Raw genomic sequence first — 16,142 nt, forward strand, 5'->3', positions numbered from 1 at the left:
CTTACTTCCTGCTGTCCGGGTGCGCTCGCTTTCGCTCTCATACGTGTTCTCATAAAACATTTTGCTTTTTTTTTCTCTTTCCAGGCCTTAGATCAAGATAGGACGGCGCTGCAGAAAGTGAAAAAATCTGTGAAAGCCATTTACAATTCAGGTCAAGGTAAGAGCCGACGTTATTAGAACACACAATATATATGTTTGAGCCGTGTTTGACTAATGGCGGAGGAAGATTCTGTTATCAGCCTTCACCTTCTGCTCAGCCATTGCAGTCCCAGTTTTTAAGTGGGATAGGGACTGAACAGCCAATAAGATCGTGGGATAGGCCGCCTCAGCTTGGAGACGATTAGTGATGCGACAAGTTGTATCATTTTTGTTGGTTTGGACATGGCTGCATGTGACAGGGGCAGTGAGGAAGAGGCAGCAGGAAGCCACAGGCTGTGAGATATATATAATGGGGGGAGCAGGATCTCCCAGCAGCACAGAGTATATAAGGAGATGAGGGATTCGACATTGTGTATAGGGCTGCATGTGACAGGATATGAGGAGGGGAATGGAGGCAGCAGGAAGCCACATACTGAGAGTTATATAGTGGGAGGAGCAGGGTCCCCAGCAGCACAGAGTATATCAGGAGATGAGTGATGTGTCAGTGAGGACAGGGCTGCATGTAACAGGGGCAGGGACATAATGTGAGGAGGGGGCTGCAGGAAGCCACAGACGGAGAGTTATATAGTGGGAGGAGCAGGGTCCCCAGCAGCACAGAGTATATCAGGAGATGGGTGATTGTCAGTGAGGACAGGACTGCATGTGACAGGGGCAGTGACATGATGTGAGGAGGGGAATGGAGGCAACAGGAAGTCACAGACTGAGAGTTATATAGTGGGAGGATCAGGGTCCACAGCAGCACAGAGTATATCAGGAGATGGGTGATTGTCAGTGAGGACAGGGCTGCATGTGACAGGGGCAGTGACATGATGTGCGGAGGGGAATGGAGGCAGCAGGAAGCCACAGAATGAGAGTTATATAGTGGGAGGAGCAGGGTCTCCAGCAGCAGAGAGTATATCAGGAGATGGGTGATTGTCAGTGAGGACAGGGCTGCGTGTGACAGGGGCAGTGATATGATGTGAGGAGGGGAATGGAGGCAGCAGGAAGCCACAGACTGAGAGTTATATAGTGGGAGGAGCAGGGTCTCCAGCAGCACAGAGTATATATGTGATACTCAGGGGTCAAACATATACATCAGATTACTTTTAAGTTTTAAATTATAAATTAGTAGCATTTTAAAAACCATAATATGAATAATCTACAAGTTGTTCTTTAATTTTGTTCCATGTATACCCATTTCCAAACAGGGCTGCCTAAAATCCCACAACAAGTCCACTAAAAGCAGATAGGCCCCCACACACCTGAAAGACATTGCACCCAATCATACAATATTGAGGGATTGTATGATGGATTGTGTGCACACAATCGTGCAATGCGCGGTCCCGCGGGTTGGAGGATTAGTCCTGTGGTCAGACGTGCTGCACATCTGATCAGTTTGGATTGGTAGCCGATTGCATTTGAGTTCAAGCACATGCAATGAGTGGTCCGAAGGCTCATACAGCCGGCGTCACCTGTGAGTGGCAGTTTTCAGACAGGTTAGGTTTATACAATCAATTGTGAGATGACCGGTCCGGTCGTATGCAGCAGCTGGATTGTGCGACGGCTTGTGAGTACATTGTTGGTCCACAAACCACCAAGGACCCCCCCATATACTTTGTATTAATTATGGAGGGGTCAAAAAGGAAGCACAAAGGTATCAACAATGACTGCACACAACACACACTAAACATTTCTTTAAAATTCACTGCTCTGACCTCATTGCGGTTCTACGCCCAATGCTGAAGGTTCCGAGTCACTGACTGTTTGTCCGCCAGCTGCCTTATAGATGTAATTCTTCTGCATTGCTCATTTTCATTTCTTTTACCACTTTAAAATATTGCTTGTAAAGCGTACGTGCTGCTAATGGAGGGGAACGCTCTGCCAGAGGTAGGAAGCGGAGAACTATTCATCTGCACTGGACGTGCTGCATTATTGGCAGTTGAATTTGAGGAAGTAACTTTTGTTGTATTCTAACAATCGGAGAGGGGACCAAGGGGCTCCGGACTTGGCGGGCACTGTAATATACTGTACCCGGAGCCTCTTGTGCCATGCTTTCATTGGCTATCCTATGTGTTGCACAGTGCCAGTTAGGTGATCGTTAGCAGGGAATGTCATTTTGTGCCAATAATAACTTCTGAATTAGCACTGACCGATGCATGGGTATCAGACAGGGGGCGGCTGCAGGGGTACAAACAGTGTTTTATGGGGTCCCCATGAAAATGCTGGTTGTTCCCTGCTCGGGGCAGGCGGCTGACATTACATGACGTCAGTGCCCCCCCCGTTTTCTGCGAACAGCGGTGGAGTTTGGGCAGCGTTTAACTGCTCGCTCAGCAGCGAAAGAATGCTGCTTACCAAGTGTCTCTGAATCAGGCCCGCAGTGTATTCCCTGCATTTCTGCTGTTGCTATCAGTTAGCTAACGCGAGCGTCGTATAACATTTGGCACAAGATATAACAGCTAGCAGCAATAACCGCATGGCTAAGTGCCTCTATATTTAGGCAGCGCTGACGGCTATATATATTGCAGACACCGGGCTTTTGGAAGCGAGGGGTCTTTGCAGCGTTTTCCTGAATGATAATGCAAGGTTGATTACAATTTCCAGGAGGCTCTCTACTGTATAAATAGCTCCGAGTCCTCCGCTGCGTAATTATTCATCGAAAATCAAAAATGCATTTTCTTGTTGACAGTCCTTGTACGGACGCCAAGATATTTGTTAAATAATAGATGAAGGCCATATGCTCCGAGATCACATTTCTGCTACACAACACACAAACTACAAGCGAATCGGTGTAATCGTGAGATTGAACATTTGGACAGGGGCCTGAAGGGTAGAACGCGGTACGATACGGCAAGGTGATTGAATCAGCCCCCCTGCGATTGCCTGCATATTCATACTTCTCCAGAGGTGCACGCCACCACGGCTGGCTGACAATATGCAAACGCTGTCTCCTGACTTCCTCTGTGATCCGCTGCTGCGTCTGAAGATGCAGCATCTGATCATCTGTGTGAAGATCGGTCATCAGGTTACTCAGAATATCCGGGGCAATGACGTTACTGGAGTCCGTGAGCTGCATCTGAAAACATAGTCACTGGCATATAACAAGGCCATCATGACCCTGTTTTCTAGCATGCTGCCTTCACGCTTCACGCCAGCCCGCAGCCTTTGGGGCCCCCATGAGCACCAACTCAGACCCGTCTCTGCACATGCCCAGTGCTCACATCTTAAAACATTGATGTTTACCATAGAGTCCACCTCTGAACCCGCACATCTGTCTTCATGGAGATACTATACAGTGTGTTTTGGCATGGGGGCATGGTATGCTTGGCATGGTTATTTGCAGATAATACGTTATTTGGAGAGTAGAAGGGGTTTATGAAGGGCCTCAGATAATATCCCTGCCACCAGGGTGCCGGCAACCTGTATTAGGCATCTGGGATCCAGACTTGTGGCCAGAAGATTGGCATTGATGGGGATGACAACACAGGAATCCCGACTGCTGGCATCCCATCGGAAGTATGCCCAGGGGTTAGCGTTAGGCTGGTGGGGGGGTTAAGTTTAGGCATGGGTGGGACTTAGTGTTAGGTTGCAGAGTTATTGTGCAGGGTTAGGCTGTAGGAAGTTGGGGTTAGGGGAGCAGGGAGTGTAAGCATACTCACCGAACTCCTGTCGGGAGCCCTCCATGGGGATGCCGGTATCTGTATTCTGACCGCTGACATCCGTATGTATCCACTTTATGAATGTCGTAATTTGTAGACCAGGGGTGGCCAACCCGTCTTTAATATCTACCAGCAGGTCATGTTTTCCAGGCAACCTGTGGATCCATAGTTGGAATGAATGCAGCAGGTTTGAAAATGTGACAGTTAGTAATGACTACACCTGTACACCAGCTAGGTGATCTGGGGAATGTGACTGTTAGTAATGACTACACCTGTGCACCAGCTAGGGAGTCTGGGAAATGTGACAGTTAGTATGTAATGACTACACCTGTGCACCAGCTAGGGAGTCTGGGAGATGTTACAGTAATGACTACAACTGCGCATCAGCTAGGGAGTCTGGGAAATGTGACAGTTAGTAATGACTACACCTGTGCACCAGCTATGGAGTCTGGGAAATATGACAGTTTGTAATGGCTATAGCTGTGCACCAGCTAGGTGATCTGGGGAATGTGACTGTTAGTAATGACTACACCTGTGCACCAGCTAGGGAGTCTGGGAAATGTGACAGTTAGTAATGACTACACCTGTGCACCAGCTAGGGAGTCTGGGAAATGTGACAGTTTGTAATGACTACAGCTGTGCACCAGCTAGGTGATCTGGGAAATGTGACTGTTAGTAATGACTACACCTGTGCACCAGCTATGGAGTCTGGGAAATATGACAGTTTGTAATGGCTACAGCTGTGCACCAGCTAGGTGATCTGGGAAACATGGACCGTTGGTAGATCTAGAGGACCGGTTTGGCCACCCCTGCTGTAAAGTAACTGGGAAGATTGTTGTAAGCATCTAGGTTCTCAATCCGCTATCAGCAAAGTAATCTGTGGTGCATTCATAATATACTGTAGGTGCCAGCAGCAGTCATTCCTTCTCACGGGCACGGCATTGTGACACTGATTGCAGATGCCAAGTCCCCCGGGCAGTCACTATCGGATCCTACACTCTCCTGTGATCCTGGCTAATTACAGTGGTGGTTTCAGAACTGTGTAAAGGGCATGTGCCTTTAGTGCTATACAGGGTGGTACATAATTGGCTGTGTGCCGCCTCTAGGGTACTACATACCCACTCCACCTATCACAGGTTTCCGCCATTCGCTGCTTTTTGTAGAGCCTGTTCTAATTTGTGTACAGAACTGTATGTAGTCAGTGCTACATCATATGCTGCAATAAATGATGATCTATCCTGCTGTGAGCTGCATAATCAGCAGGACATAAATGGATTATACCGGGATTAATGTCCCATGCATTGTATATTACCAGTATAGCAAGGTCTGAGGCAGAACGAGATCTTATTTCATGCAGTCACTTGCTAAGCAATTTGTTAGCAGGAGGGGTACTTGTGTATGATCACGGCGCCCGCTTACGTGGTTAGCGTAGCGTCCCTGCCAGAATAGGCGTGGTGTTCACGTGGCCAGCGTAGTGTAGTGTTCCCACCCGTTCACGGCTATCCTGAGCTTACGTAGTTATCGTAGCCAGTCAGGCGTCCCTGTTAGTATCAGCGTTGTGTTCCCGCCCGTTCGTGGCTAGCCGAAGCTTACATAGTTAGCGTAGTCAGTCAGCGTTACGCAGTTAGCGCAGTCAGTCAGCGCTTATTACATTGTGTGGGATGACATGACAGGTGTGAGTGTGTTCCTGAAACACTATCCACGTCAGCCCGAAGCGTGGCGTTCGGACGTGTTACGCGTTTTCCCAACCTTTTCATACCCCCACTATCCACGTCGGCGTGGAGTTGATTTTATAAAGTGTGGCGAGCGCACGCGGAATACATGTGAAGTAATCCGTGACCCCTCGCTGCGCTCGCCACGCTTCGTGCTTGCCTCACCAGTGTTCACTCTAGGATGGAGACCGGGCAGGGCGCCGGGGGGCGGACCGGGCCACAGCTGGGGGCGGTCCCGGGCCACCGGCGTCGTCAAAGGGGGTGGGACCGGCCCCTCCGAAGCCACTATGCTGCCGGGGAAGCGCCAGGCATCGCCGTCTACGGCGATGCTGGGCTTCCCCGTGAGGCTGTTTTAGCGGGGCGCTGCGAGAGGGGCAGGGTGCATTTTGCCCTTCAAAAACAGCCTAGCGGGAACACTACTCACTTTATAAAATCAACTCCACACCGACAAGGATAGTGGGGGTATGAAAAGGTCGGGAGGACGCATAACGCGCCCCCTCGCGGGGCTTGCTGCGCTCGCTACGCTTCGGGCTGGCGTGGATAGTAGGGGTTTCAAATGGAGGCATTTGCCAGTATGTAACATGGAGCACTGGCACCGCACCCCCCCTTTGTGCAGGAGACGCACGTGCTACCGAACCCCTAACCCTGTCGGCAAGGTTGCCATACCCTGCCGCAATATTTACTGAGACCTTCAAGAATCTTAGACAGATTTAGCGCCTCTCTGCCGGCGCCCGCATGATCTCCTCTCCGCCAACGTCTGCCAGCGGAGAGGAGATCATGCGGGCACCGGCGCTGTGTGAGAGGCGCTCACTAGGTTTGCCGGGGACAGAGCTGCAGCTCCCGGGGACAGTACACTGACTAGCTGCCTGACGGGGACACTACGCTGACTATGCTAGGCAGCCATTGGGCTATCCTGACAATGTAGCTAAGCCTACGCTGATGACGTAGCGTAGCCTGGCGCCGTGATAATACACAAGTACCGCAGGAGATAATTAATCGTGGCATACACACCGAGATATCTGTGCTTACTTTCTAAGCAATCTAGTCAGATTGATTAGAAAATAGCACAGAATCCTTCTGTGTGTATGCCCGTATACTGTTTTTAGGGGGTCTTCAAAGGCTTGTGCTGAGCGGATCAGGCAATGTCACTCGAAGCCCTCTATCACAGCAGGATTGACATGTTTTGGGGGCGGCCCTGGCTCGGTTCTTGATTTAAGCACCAGCTTGCTCATTTGCCTACAACTGCGCCAGCACAAATATTCAAGCGGAAAATCCTGGGCCGTGACTGGGAGCTGGCTAGTACCGCAATGGTCCAGTCAGTGGGTGCGTTATGGGTGTGTCGGGGGTGTGATTTCTGCTTTGCAATTTGTCCTGCAAGAATCTGACTGGTGCTATTGGCCAGAGATCACTGTGTCGTCCCCCACTGGTTCCATAGCATTCCACACCTGAGGTTATCCTCTTCCAGTGTCCATTGCTTTCCAAGCCTGACTATTACACTATAGAAGTCTGAAGATTCTTATACCCCAATAGAAAGTACATTTATTCACCGTTGGATTTGCCTTGTTTTCCAGATCATGTACAGAACGAGGAGAACTACGCGCAGGCTTTAGATAAATTCGGGAGCAATTTCCTAAGCCGCGATAATGCAGATTTGGGAACAGCCTTTGTGAAGTTCTCCACCCTCACCAAGGAATTATCCACACTCCTGAAGAACCTGGTGCGTGTTACAGGAAACGTGTCTTTTCTTTCATAACTAGAATTTCACATTCTGTATCCTGTGCCACTATGACTGGCATGACAAAGGCTGGCACATACACACAATACAATGGGTAAATATATGCAGCGCGGAGAAGTGGTATCTATCCCCATAGAGAACGTTATGTGCAAGGGTATAGTGCACCAGCCAATCAGCTGCTAACTCAATTTACATATTGGAGCTGATTGGCTGGTGCGTTATCACCTTGCACATAATGGGGCAGATGTATTAAGCCTTAACAAGAGATAAATGCAAGGGTGATAAAGAGAGTTAAACGTCCAGCCAATCAGCTCCTTACTGACTTTTTTCAAACACAGCCTGTAACATGGCAGTTAGGATGTGATTGGCCGGATGTTTATCTCTCCTTATCACCCTTGCATTTATCTCTTGTTAAGGCTTAATACAGTACATCTGCCCCAAAGTTCTTTATGGGGATAGATAACACTTCTCTAAGCATCATCCATTTACCCCAATGTCTTTAAACAGTGAGAGGGGTTCAGCCTATGTTACCGCTTATCTGAGAATCCAATATACCCCAAATATTCTGAAATCCCACATTTTTTGGAGAACGGCATAGTGACACCTTTGCTTTTTGACGGTCGCAAACTTTGTTTCCTCAACATTATTAAAAATATTGTATAAATTCACCTTCAGGCGTTGTGTATAAAGTGCACATGAGACATAATGGCATTTTGTATTTAGACTTTTGCCCTGTGGGTGCCTGATGACCCCCCGACAGTCGGGATTCTGACGGTCACTGCACCGGAATCCCTACTGTTCAATTCTTGACAGTCGGGATCCCGGTGTAGTGACTTGCAGGGGCTATTCTCTCCACGACCCCCATAGATCAAGAATGGAAGCCTACATTCCGATGTACAGCGATTTTAATAATTAGTTACAATACACTGTTTTTCGGGTGTTAATCCCCCTTTCCCCTCTTGTTACTGTAAATGTGGATTTTTTGTTTTGTTTTTCGCACTAATTTGAGTTTTTTCTTCCAGCTCCAGGGATTAAGCCACAATGTCATCTTCACGTTGGACTCACTGCTGAAAGGGGACCTGAAGGGGGTGAAAGGAGTAAGTGTAACGCTACCCGCTGTGAATGCAGGCTATCATATGGGGCAGCTAGGGTCACCTCCGGGGAATGGAGTTTGTATATTCTCTCTTTGTCCAAGACCTGATTTCCCCCTGCAGCTCCCCGGGAGGGGGACACACGATTTGGCATGCGATGTATCATTTGCAACTCCCGGGGAGCTGCAATGTGGAGCGAGCAGGGGGGCCGGGGACATCGAGATGGCGGGCGGGGGATGCTGCAAGGCGGCTGAGGGGACGGACGCACGCTGCTAGTAGTGCGGACGCTGCAGGGGACACAGGCGGCAGTAACATAGAGCCGGGCGGGGGGAGCCGGGAGCTGTCAGCACTGAAAAAAATACATACAATGAATGGGCAGCCTGTGATTGGCTGAGCGCTCTCTCAGCCAATTGCTGACAGGCTGAGAGAGCGCTCAGCCAATCACAGGCTGCCCATTCATTGTATGGGCTTTTTTTTTTTCAGTGCTGACAGCTCCCGGCTCCCCCCGCCCGGCTGTATGTCACTGCCGCCTGTGTCCCCCGCAGCGTCCGCACTACTAGCGGCGTGTCCCCCCCCTACCCGGACGGAGCATGACAGCTCCCTGCTCCGGCTCCCCCTGCCGCCCCCCTCCCTCGCCGGCGTCCTCAGAGTCCCCACGGCTGCACATAAGATTTATCTTATGTGCAGCCGGTCCGACGTCCCGACTCTGACCCGATGCGCACGGGACCGCGCATCGGGTCGGACCGGGTGTCAAAACCTGCGATTTGGTCCGATTTCACTGCCCGATCCATCTGGATCGGGTGAAATCGGGGCCAAATCGCATAGTGTATGGCGGCCTTTACTCAGCGGCGGAGCTGATGTCACATGACTTCCCCTCACACACTTGGGCATGCCCCTCACCATATAATTATTCCCCAGTGTGCGCAATCTGTGTGTAGCCCAGGACTTACTCAGCAGCTGTGATAGAATCAGGCTGATCGGGGGCGGAGCTGATGTCACATGACTTCCCCTCACACTCCTGGGCACGCTGCTCACCATGTAATGATTCCCCAGTGTGTGCAGTCTGTGTGTAGCCCAGGACTTACTCAGCGGCTGTGATAGAATCAGGCTGATCGGGGGCGGAGCTGACGTCACATGACTTCCCCTCACACACCTGGGCATGCCCCTCACCATATAATGATTCCCCAGTGTGTGCAGTGTGTGCGTAGCCCAGGACTTACTCAGCGGCTGTGATAGAATCAGGCTGATCGGGGGCGGAGCTGATGTCACATGACTTCCCCTCACACACCTGGGCACGCCCCTCACCATATAATGATTCCCCAGTGTGTGCAGTCTGTGTGTAGCCCGGGACTTACTCAGCGGCTGTGATAGGATCAGGCTGATCGGGGGCGGAGCTGATGTCACATGACTTCCCCTCACACACCTGGGCACACCCCTCACCATATAAGGATTCCCCAGTGTGTGCAGTCTGTGTGTAGCCCAGGACTTACTCAGCGGCTGTGATAGAATCAGGCTGATCGGGGGCGGAGCTGACGTCACATGACTTCCCCTCACACACCTGGGCATGCCCCTCACCATATAATGATTCCCCAGTGTGTGCAGTCTGTGTGTAGCCCAGGACTTACTCAGCGGCTGTGATAGAATCAGGATGATCGGGGGCGGAGCTGATGTCACATGACTTCCCCTCACACACCTGGGCACGCCCCTCACCATATAATGATCTCCCAGTGTGTGCAGTCTGTGCGTAGCCCGGGCCTTTCGCAGCGGCTGTGATAGAATCAGTTGGATCGGGGCCGGAGCTGCCGTCACATGACTTCCCCAAAAAATACCTGGACACGCCTACGTTTTCCCTGACATTCCCAGAAAACAGCCAGTAACCACCCACAAACGCCGGCTTCCTGTCAATTATCGTGCATACGGCCAGTAATCAATAAAGGGATGTGGTGACTCGTTCTACAGGCATTATGTCAACATGAAAAAGGTCGACGTGAGTGTTTTTTCATACTTTACTATCCAAGTGGGCGCAGAGTAGTGAGAATATAATAGTGTGCCGAGAGCAGCACGCGGTGCACTTATACCGTGTCCATGCCGACGTAAGTCGACATAGACACCAAAAATATGAGAAACTCATTCCGACCTTTTACATGTCGACCTAATGCTTGTGTCAACCTATTTCATGTGTCAACCTATAGCGTTCGACCTAAGTTCTGTCGACCCTAGGACCCATACCCATCCGCAAATTTGCCGGATCATATAGCGGAACGGCCTCACATGCGCAGTCTATCGATAATCACTCCGCCTGCGGGGTTATTCAGACCTGCCAATGCAATCAGGTCTGAATAACCCCCCAGAGCGGTGTGATATTCTGGATTAGGAAAGTGTAATAGCGTGCCTCAGGGAACCTCATCTCTCCTGTTTCTCTCTGCGTTACTCTCTGCACTAATCGTCCTCTTATATTTGTGCGGTTTGCAAAGATATTTTTTTTCTTTCTTTAAGGACCTCAAAAAGCCATTCGACAAAGCCTGGAAAGACTATGAAACCAAATTGTAAGTGTTTTATATATATATATATATATATATATGTATTTATTGATTCATCTCTAATTAATAGCAGTATATCAATGATAACGCAATCTATAGGAGTGTGTTACTAGTGCATTGGGGGTGATTCAGGTTGGCTCCTTATTTGCAAAGTTCAATCCCGGGGACCAATGTTCCAGGTCTGCGCATGGGCCAGAATACGTGCGTGCAGACCCGATGTGTGACCGCCTTCTGCGAGTATCACACTCGCCGGGTGTTCGGGAACGCAGGTGGGCCAATGTCTGCTTGGGGGTGGGCAGCGAAAATACCCTGTCTAGCAGGCAGGTCTGAATCAGGCCCACTGTGGTGATTATGTCACGCCGGGGTGTGTCAGGTAAGTAAGTTATGAAGAATGGAGGGTGACCGCTTATTATATCATTGTCTTCCTGCATTGTTCCTTATGTGCCCCTCGCTGGCAGCATCCATTCAGAGTGTGCGATTTAATATAAATCGGTGGCATCATCACCGGTTCTGTAGTACACAGCAGCTGCCCAGATATTACCTATTGTTAGTACATCGGAGTACCGAGAGAGGTGTGGTTGCCGTAGGTTACAGAACCTGGTTGCTGTCTGCATCATGTTATTAATTGCGCACCAGTGTCGGTCAGTAATTATTACCCCAGAATACTCATCTCTGTCCCTGGGCACCAAAACGGAAAGTTCACCATTTATCATAGAGAGAGTGGTTCTAGTAATGACTCCTGCGCCGTCCCCAGGCCTCGTAACTTACCTGCAGCATCCTGTGGGAAAGGGGCTCCTAGCATTGCCAATGCCTTCTCTGACCACCAATAGGATGTTAGGGAGCCGGTTCATTTACCCAATACTTTTATCAGAGGTTACCCGTTCCCATTTTATTTCACTGTTTAGTACGAAAATCGAGAAGGAGAAGAGGGAGCATGCAAAGCAGCATGGGATGATCCGGACGGAGATAACGGGCGCTGAGATCGCCGAAGAAATGGAGAAAGAGAGGAGACTCTTCCAACTGCAGATGTGTGAGGTACAGTAAGCGTGTCATTCCCCTGTGTGTGTGTTTGTGTTTATATATAAAGCTTCTGGGAAAAAAAAGGAAAGTCCCTGTTTAAACTTGTAACGAAATGATACTTTTCTTTTTTTTTTAAGGAGTGCGCGTGATTCATAAATCACAGTCTACTGCTCATAGAACTTTCTATTGTTTGCTTAAAATGTATTTTAGTAGCAGCTTATTGTCTGTTATTAACATAATAACATAGGAATGATGATTTAATTAGACGCCCGCCTCAGAAACCAAAAATCCCTCTCACTAAACACACAGCTTTGAATACCCCAAACGTACAGTGTGTAATTATGAAGAAACCGCTGTGTTTGTCTTCTGACAGTATCTTATTAAAGTTAATGAAATCAAGACAAAGAAGGGCGTGGACCTCCTGCAGAATCTTATCAAGTATTATCACGCTCAGTGCAAGTGAGTATGTTCTAGAAATGGTATTGTCTGGGGGGTCCAAGAACATTTTTTTTCTGGAGGGTCCAAGAATGGGTTTTTTTCTGGAGGGTCCAAGAACGGGTAATTTCTGGAGGGTCCAAGAACGGGTAATTTCTGGAGGGTCCAAGAACGGGTAATTTCTGGAGGGTCCAAGAACGGGTCATTTCTGGAGGGTCCAAGAACGGGTCATTTCTGGAGGGTCCAAGAACGGGTCATTTCTGGAGGGTCCAAGAGCGGGTAATTTCTGGAGGGTCCAAGAATGGGTATTTTGTGGAGGGTCCAAGAACGGGTAATTTCTGGAGGGTCCAAGAACGGGTAATTTCTGGAGGGTCCAAGAACGGGTAATTTCTGGAGGGTCCAAGAACGGGTATATTCTGGAGGGTCCAAGAATGGGTATATTCTGGAGGGTCCAAGAATGGGTATATTCTGGAGGGTCCAAGAATGGGTATATTCTGGAGGGTCCAAGAATGGGTATATTCTGGAGGGTCCAAGAATGGGTATATTCTGGAGGGTCCAAGAATGGGTATATTCTGGAGGGTCCAAGAATGGGTATATTCTGGAGGGTCCAAGAATGGGTATATTCTGGAGGGTCCAAGAACGGGTATATTCTGGAGGGTCCAAGAACGGGTATTTTCTGGAGGATCCAAGAACTGGTATTTTCTGGAGGGTTCAAGAACGGGTATTTTTGAGAGGGGTCCAGGAACAGGTATTTCCTGGAGGGTTCAAGAACAAGTATTGTGTTTTTCGAAGGGGAAGATGTATCTAAACAGTGGAGAAGTTGCTATAGAAACAAATCAAATTGCACGTATCATAATTTTGTAGACTTGATTGATAAATCAAAGCTGATTGGCTTACCATTCTTTGAAAGGCTTTAGATAGGCCTGGCTAGCTGGTGTGAAACTACAAGTCCCAGCATGCCCTTCCACAGTATTGCTGTCAGAATATGGAAGGGCATGCCGGGATACGTAGTTTCACAACAGCTGGAAAGCCACAGGTTAGCCAGGACTGGATTGATACTTCTCCTTAGTTCCACATCTGGGCACACAGCCATCATTATTCCGATTAAAGCAATACCTTCCTAATTCCGTGGGACCGTCCTATTACATATCACGTATGGTTCTAGTCACCATTGCTTCAAGTTTGTATCAGACCTCTGGATATGTCAGGCAGATGCTGCATTTTCAGCATTCTGTATCTTCAGTGGGTTTGGTACTAGAGGACTTGTCCTCATCTATTGTCACAAGACGGGCAGACGGATGACGCTCTGTTATCCTGCGTTCCAGGGCAATGATGAATGGGGGATATACTGTGCTGGCAGCAGGTGATGTGACCGGATCAGGGGAGGACGCCCTCTTGCCCAGTCAGCCACACTGCTCCTATTAAATAAACCCACTTAAGCGTTGACTTGTACTGCAGCGGCAGCGCCCGCGTCTCGGAACGTGTTACATTAATAGTACATGATTTGGTGCTTTCAGCATTAATTACACTGTACGTTATTTGGTCTGCTGTAGTTCTTAGAGAACATGTTTAGCTCGTCACACCGAGGGGATTTACCTGTTCTCTAGGCTGCCTAGCGGACATGTTTGAATTAGGCCCTCTCTCCTTCCCCTGCCCCCACTCTCTGTCCGGTACTGTAGATGGTGTAAAGGCTCCCGCAGTAGAACATGTCTGAATTAGGCCCTCTCTCCCTCCCCCGCCCCCACTCTCTGTCCGGCACTGTAGATAGTGTAAAGGCTCCCGCAGTATAACATGTCTGAATTAGGCCCTCTGTTGCTCTCCCTCCCCCGTCCCCACTCTGTCCGGTACTGTAGATGGTGTAAAGGCTCCTGCAGTAGAACATGTCTGAATTAGGCCCTCTGTTGCTCTCCCTCCCCCGTCCCCACTCTCTGTCCGGTACTGTAGATGGTGTAAAGGCTCCTGCAGTAGAACATGTGTAATACGCACCACGATTAGAGGTCATTGCTATTAATGTAATATATTCATGTTTCCTGTTACATGCTAATTATTTATGATCATTGTTTTTTTCTTTCTCAGTTTCTTCCAGGACGGCCTGAAAACAGCGGATAAGCTGAAGCAGTACATAGAGAAACTGGCTGCGGATTTATATAACGTAAGTGGTTCCGACCCCGAGTGTTATCTGCATGGGGGGGTCTTCCTGGCGTGGGTCTGCGGTTATGGGAAAGTCTAGGGGGCAGATGTATTAAGCCTGGTGAAGAGATAAAGTGGAAGGTGATAACGCACCAGCCAGTGAACTCCTAACTGCCATTTTTCAAACATGGCTGGTGCATTGTCACCTTCCACTTTATCTCTTCACCAGGCTTAATACATCTGCCTAAATGCACTAAAACTTGGAGAAAGATACAATGGAAAGAGATAAGTTACCAGTCAATCTACTCCTAACTGTCATTTTGAACACACTTGCCAGTTAGGGGCAGATTGGCTGGTACTTATTCTCCCACCAAGGCTTAATACATAGATTCCTGATATTGTAAGTTCCACAGGGACATGGACTGGTGCTTCTTTAATATATATCAGTGATTGTACAGCACTGTGGAATAGTGTTCCTTCTAGGAACTCGGCAGGGCGGTGCTTCACGGGGGCAGCATAAAGGGGGCGGGCCTGGCCATCACCAAAGGGGGCGGGCCCTGTCACCGTCACCAAAGGGGGAGGGCCTGGCCCCGCTGAAGTCACTGCCGGGGAAGCGGTGGCATCTACGTCGGTGCTGGGCTTCCTCGTGCACACACCGGCGGGGACAGGCAGCAGGCTGTTCTAGTAGGGCGCTGCTAGAGGGGCAGTGAGCATTTTGCCCTTTAAAAAAATCAGGCAAGGCACAGCGCCCCGCTAAAACTGCTTGGCGTGAACACTACGGAATACGTTGGTGATATATCAATGAAAGTTAATAGCATATGCCCAGCTATAATACAGGTCTTTCGTATCATGTGGTTGTCCCGAGGAACGGTTTATGGTCAGGACCCATTGGGAGGTTCTCCGTGTAACATATCAGAGGCCAGAATTTGCCCAACCAGTTATCCAGAGGGATTAGTCGAAGTAAAATTGCTATTAAAACAACTCGTCTATTTAGTAATCCTGGGTGAGATTTAAGGGGCATACACACGTAGAGATCTGTGCTAAGCAATTTTGCTGGTGTCAAGATCTCCCATGGAGAACACATATGCACGCAGAGATTTGTGCTAAGCAATTTTGCTTAAGCAAAAAAAGGCCGGGTAGTGGTTCAGAATGAGAGATTGCGATCAGTATCTCTCATTCTGTACACATAGAGAGATTTGCAGTCATTTGCTGAGCAATCTGACTAGATTTTGACTGCATGCGCTGACTTAGTTAGCAAGAGATATTTAATCTCTCGGAGCATACACACAGAGAGATCTGTGCATACTTTCTAAGCAATCTAGTCAGATTGCTTAGAAAATAGCACAAATTTGCTCCGTGCGTACACACCCCTTCACTAGGATGAGAGATTCAGAAAGTGAGAGATTTGGTAAGAAATCTCCAGGCTTTTTTTTAAAGCGGCAATCATTTACACTGCAAAACCAGTTTGATTTTGCAGTGTAAATGATTGCCGTTTTAAAAAAACTGGAGATTTCTTACCAAATCTCTCACTTTCTGAATCTCTCATCCTATTTAAACCTCACCCCCTGTCTCTAAAGGTAGCATTTACCTTTCCCCTAAATCACCTTGCCCTTTCCAATTGCCGCCTCTCCCGCTCTGTTCCTCGCTGCTCCAGGAGTCGCCGCTCTGTCATCCTCATCACAATC

General features: G+C 48.9%; 1 protein-coding gene across 7 annotated transcripts in view; it reads left to right on the plus strand.

Moving 5' to 3' along the window:
* ASAP1 (ArfGAP with SH3 domain, ankyrin repeat and PH domain 1) overlaps positions 1-16,142 on the plus strand; it is a 258,811-nt gene that overhangs the window by 190,079 nt on the left and 52,590 nt on the right. For all 7 annotated transcript variants that reach the window (XM_083144874.1, XM_083144872.1, XM_083144876.1 and 4 more), the window contains 7 exons: positions 85-157; positions 7,078-7,223; positions 8,264-8,338; positions 10,829-10,878; positions 11,778-11,907; positions 12,266-12,351; positions 14,404-14,479. In XM_083144874.1, the coding sequence (XP_083001000.1) occupies positions 85-157; positions 7,078-7,223; positions 8,264-8,338; positions 10,829-10,878; positions 11,778-11,907; positions 12,266-12,351; positions 14,404-14,479 (636 nt within the window). The remainder of the gene's footprint in view (positions 1-84; positions 158-7,077; positions 7,224-8,263; positions 8,339-10,828; positions 10,879-11,777; positions 11,908-12,265; positions 12,352-14,403; positions 14,480-16,142) is intronic.

This window comes from Crinia signifera, chromosome 5 (assembly GCF_055691185.1).
Source record: "Crinia signifera chromosome 5, ASM5569118v1, whole genome shotgun sequence".
Lineage (NCBI taxonomy): Eukaryota > Metazoa > Chordata > Amphibia > Anura > Myobatrachidae > Crinia > Crinia signifera.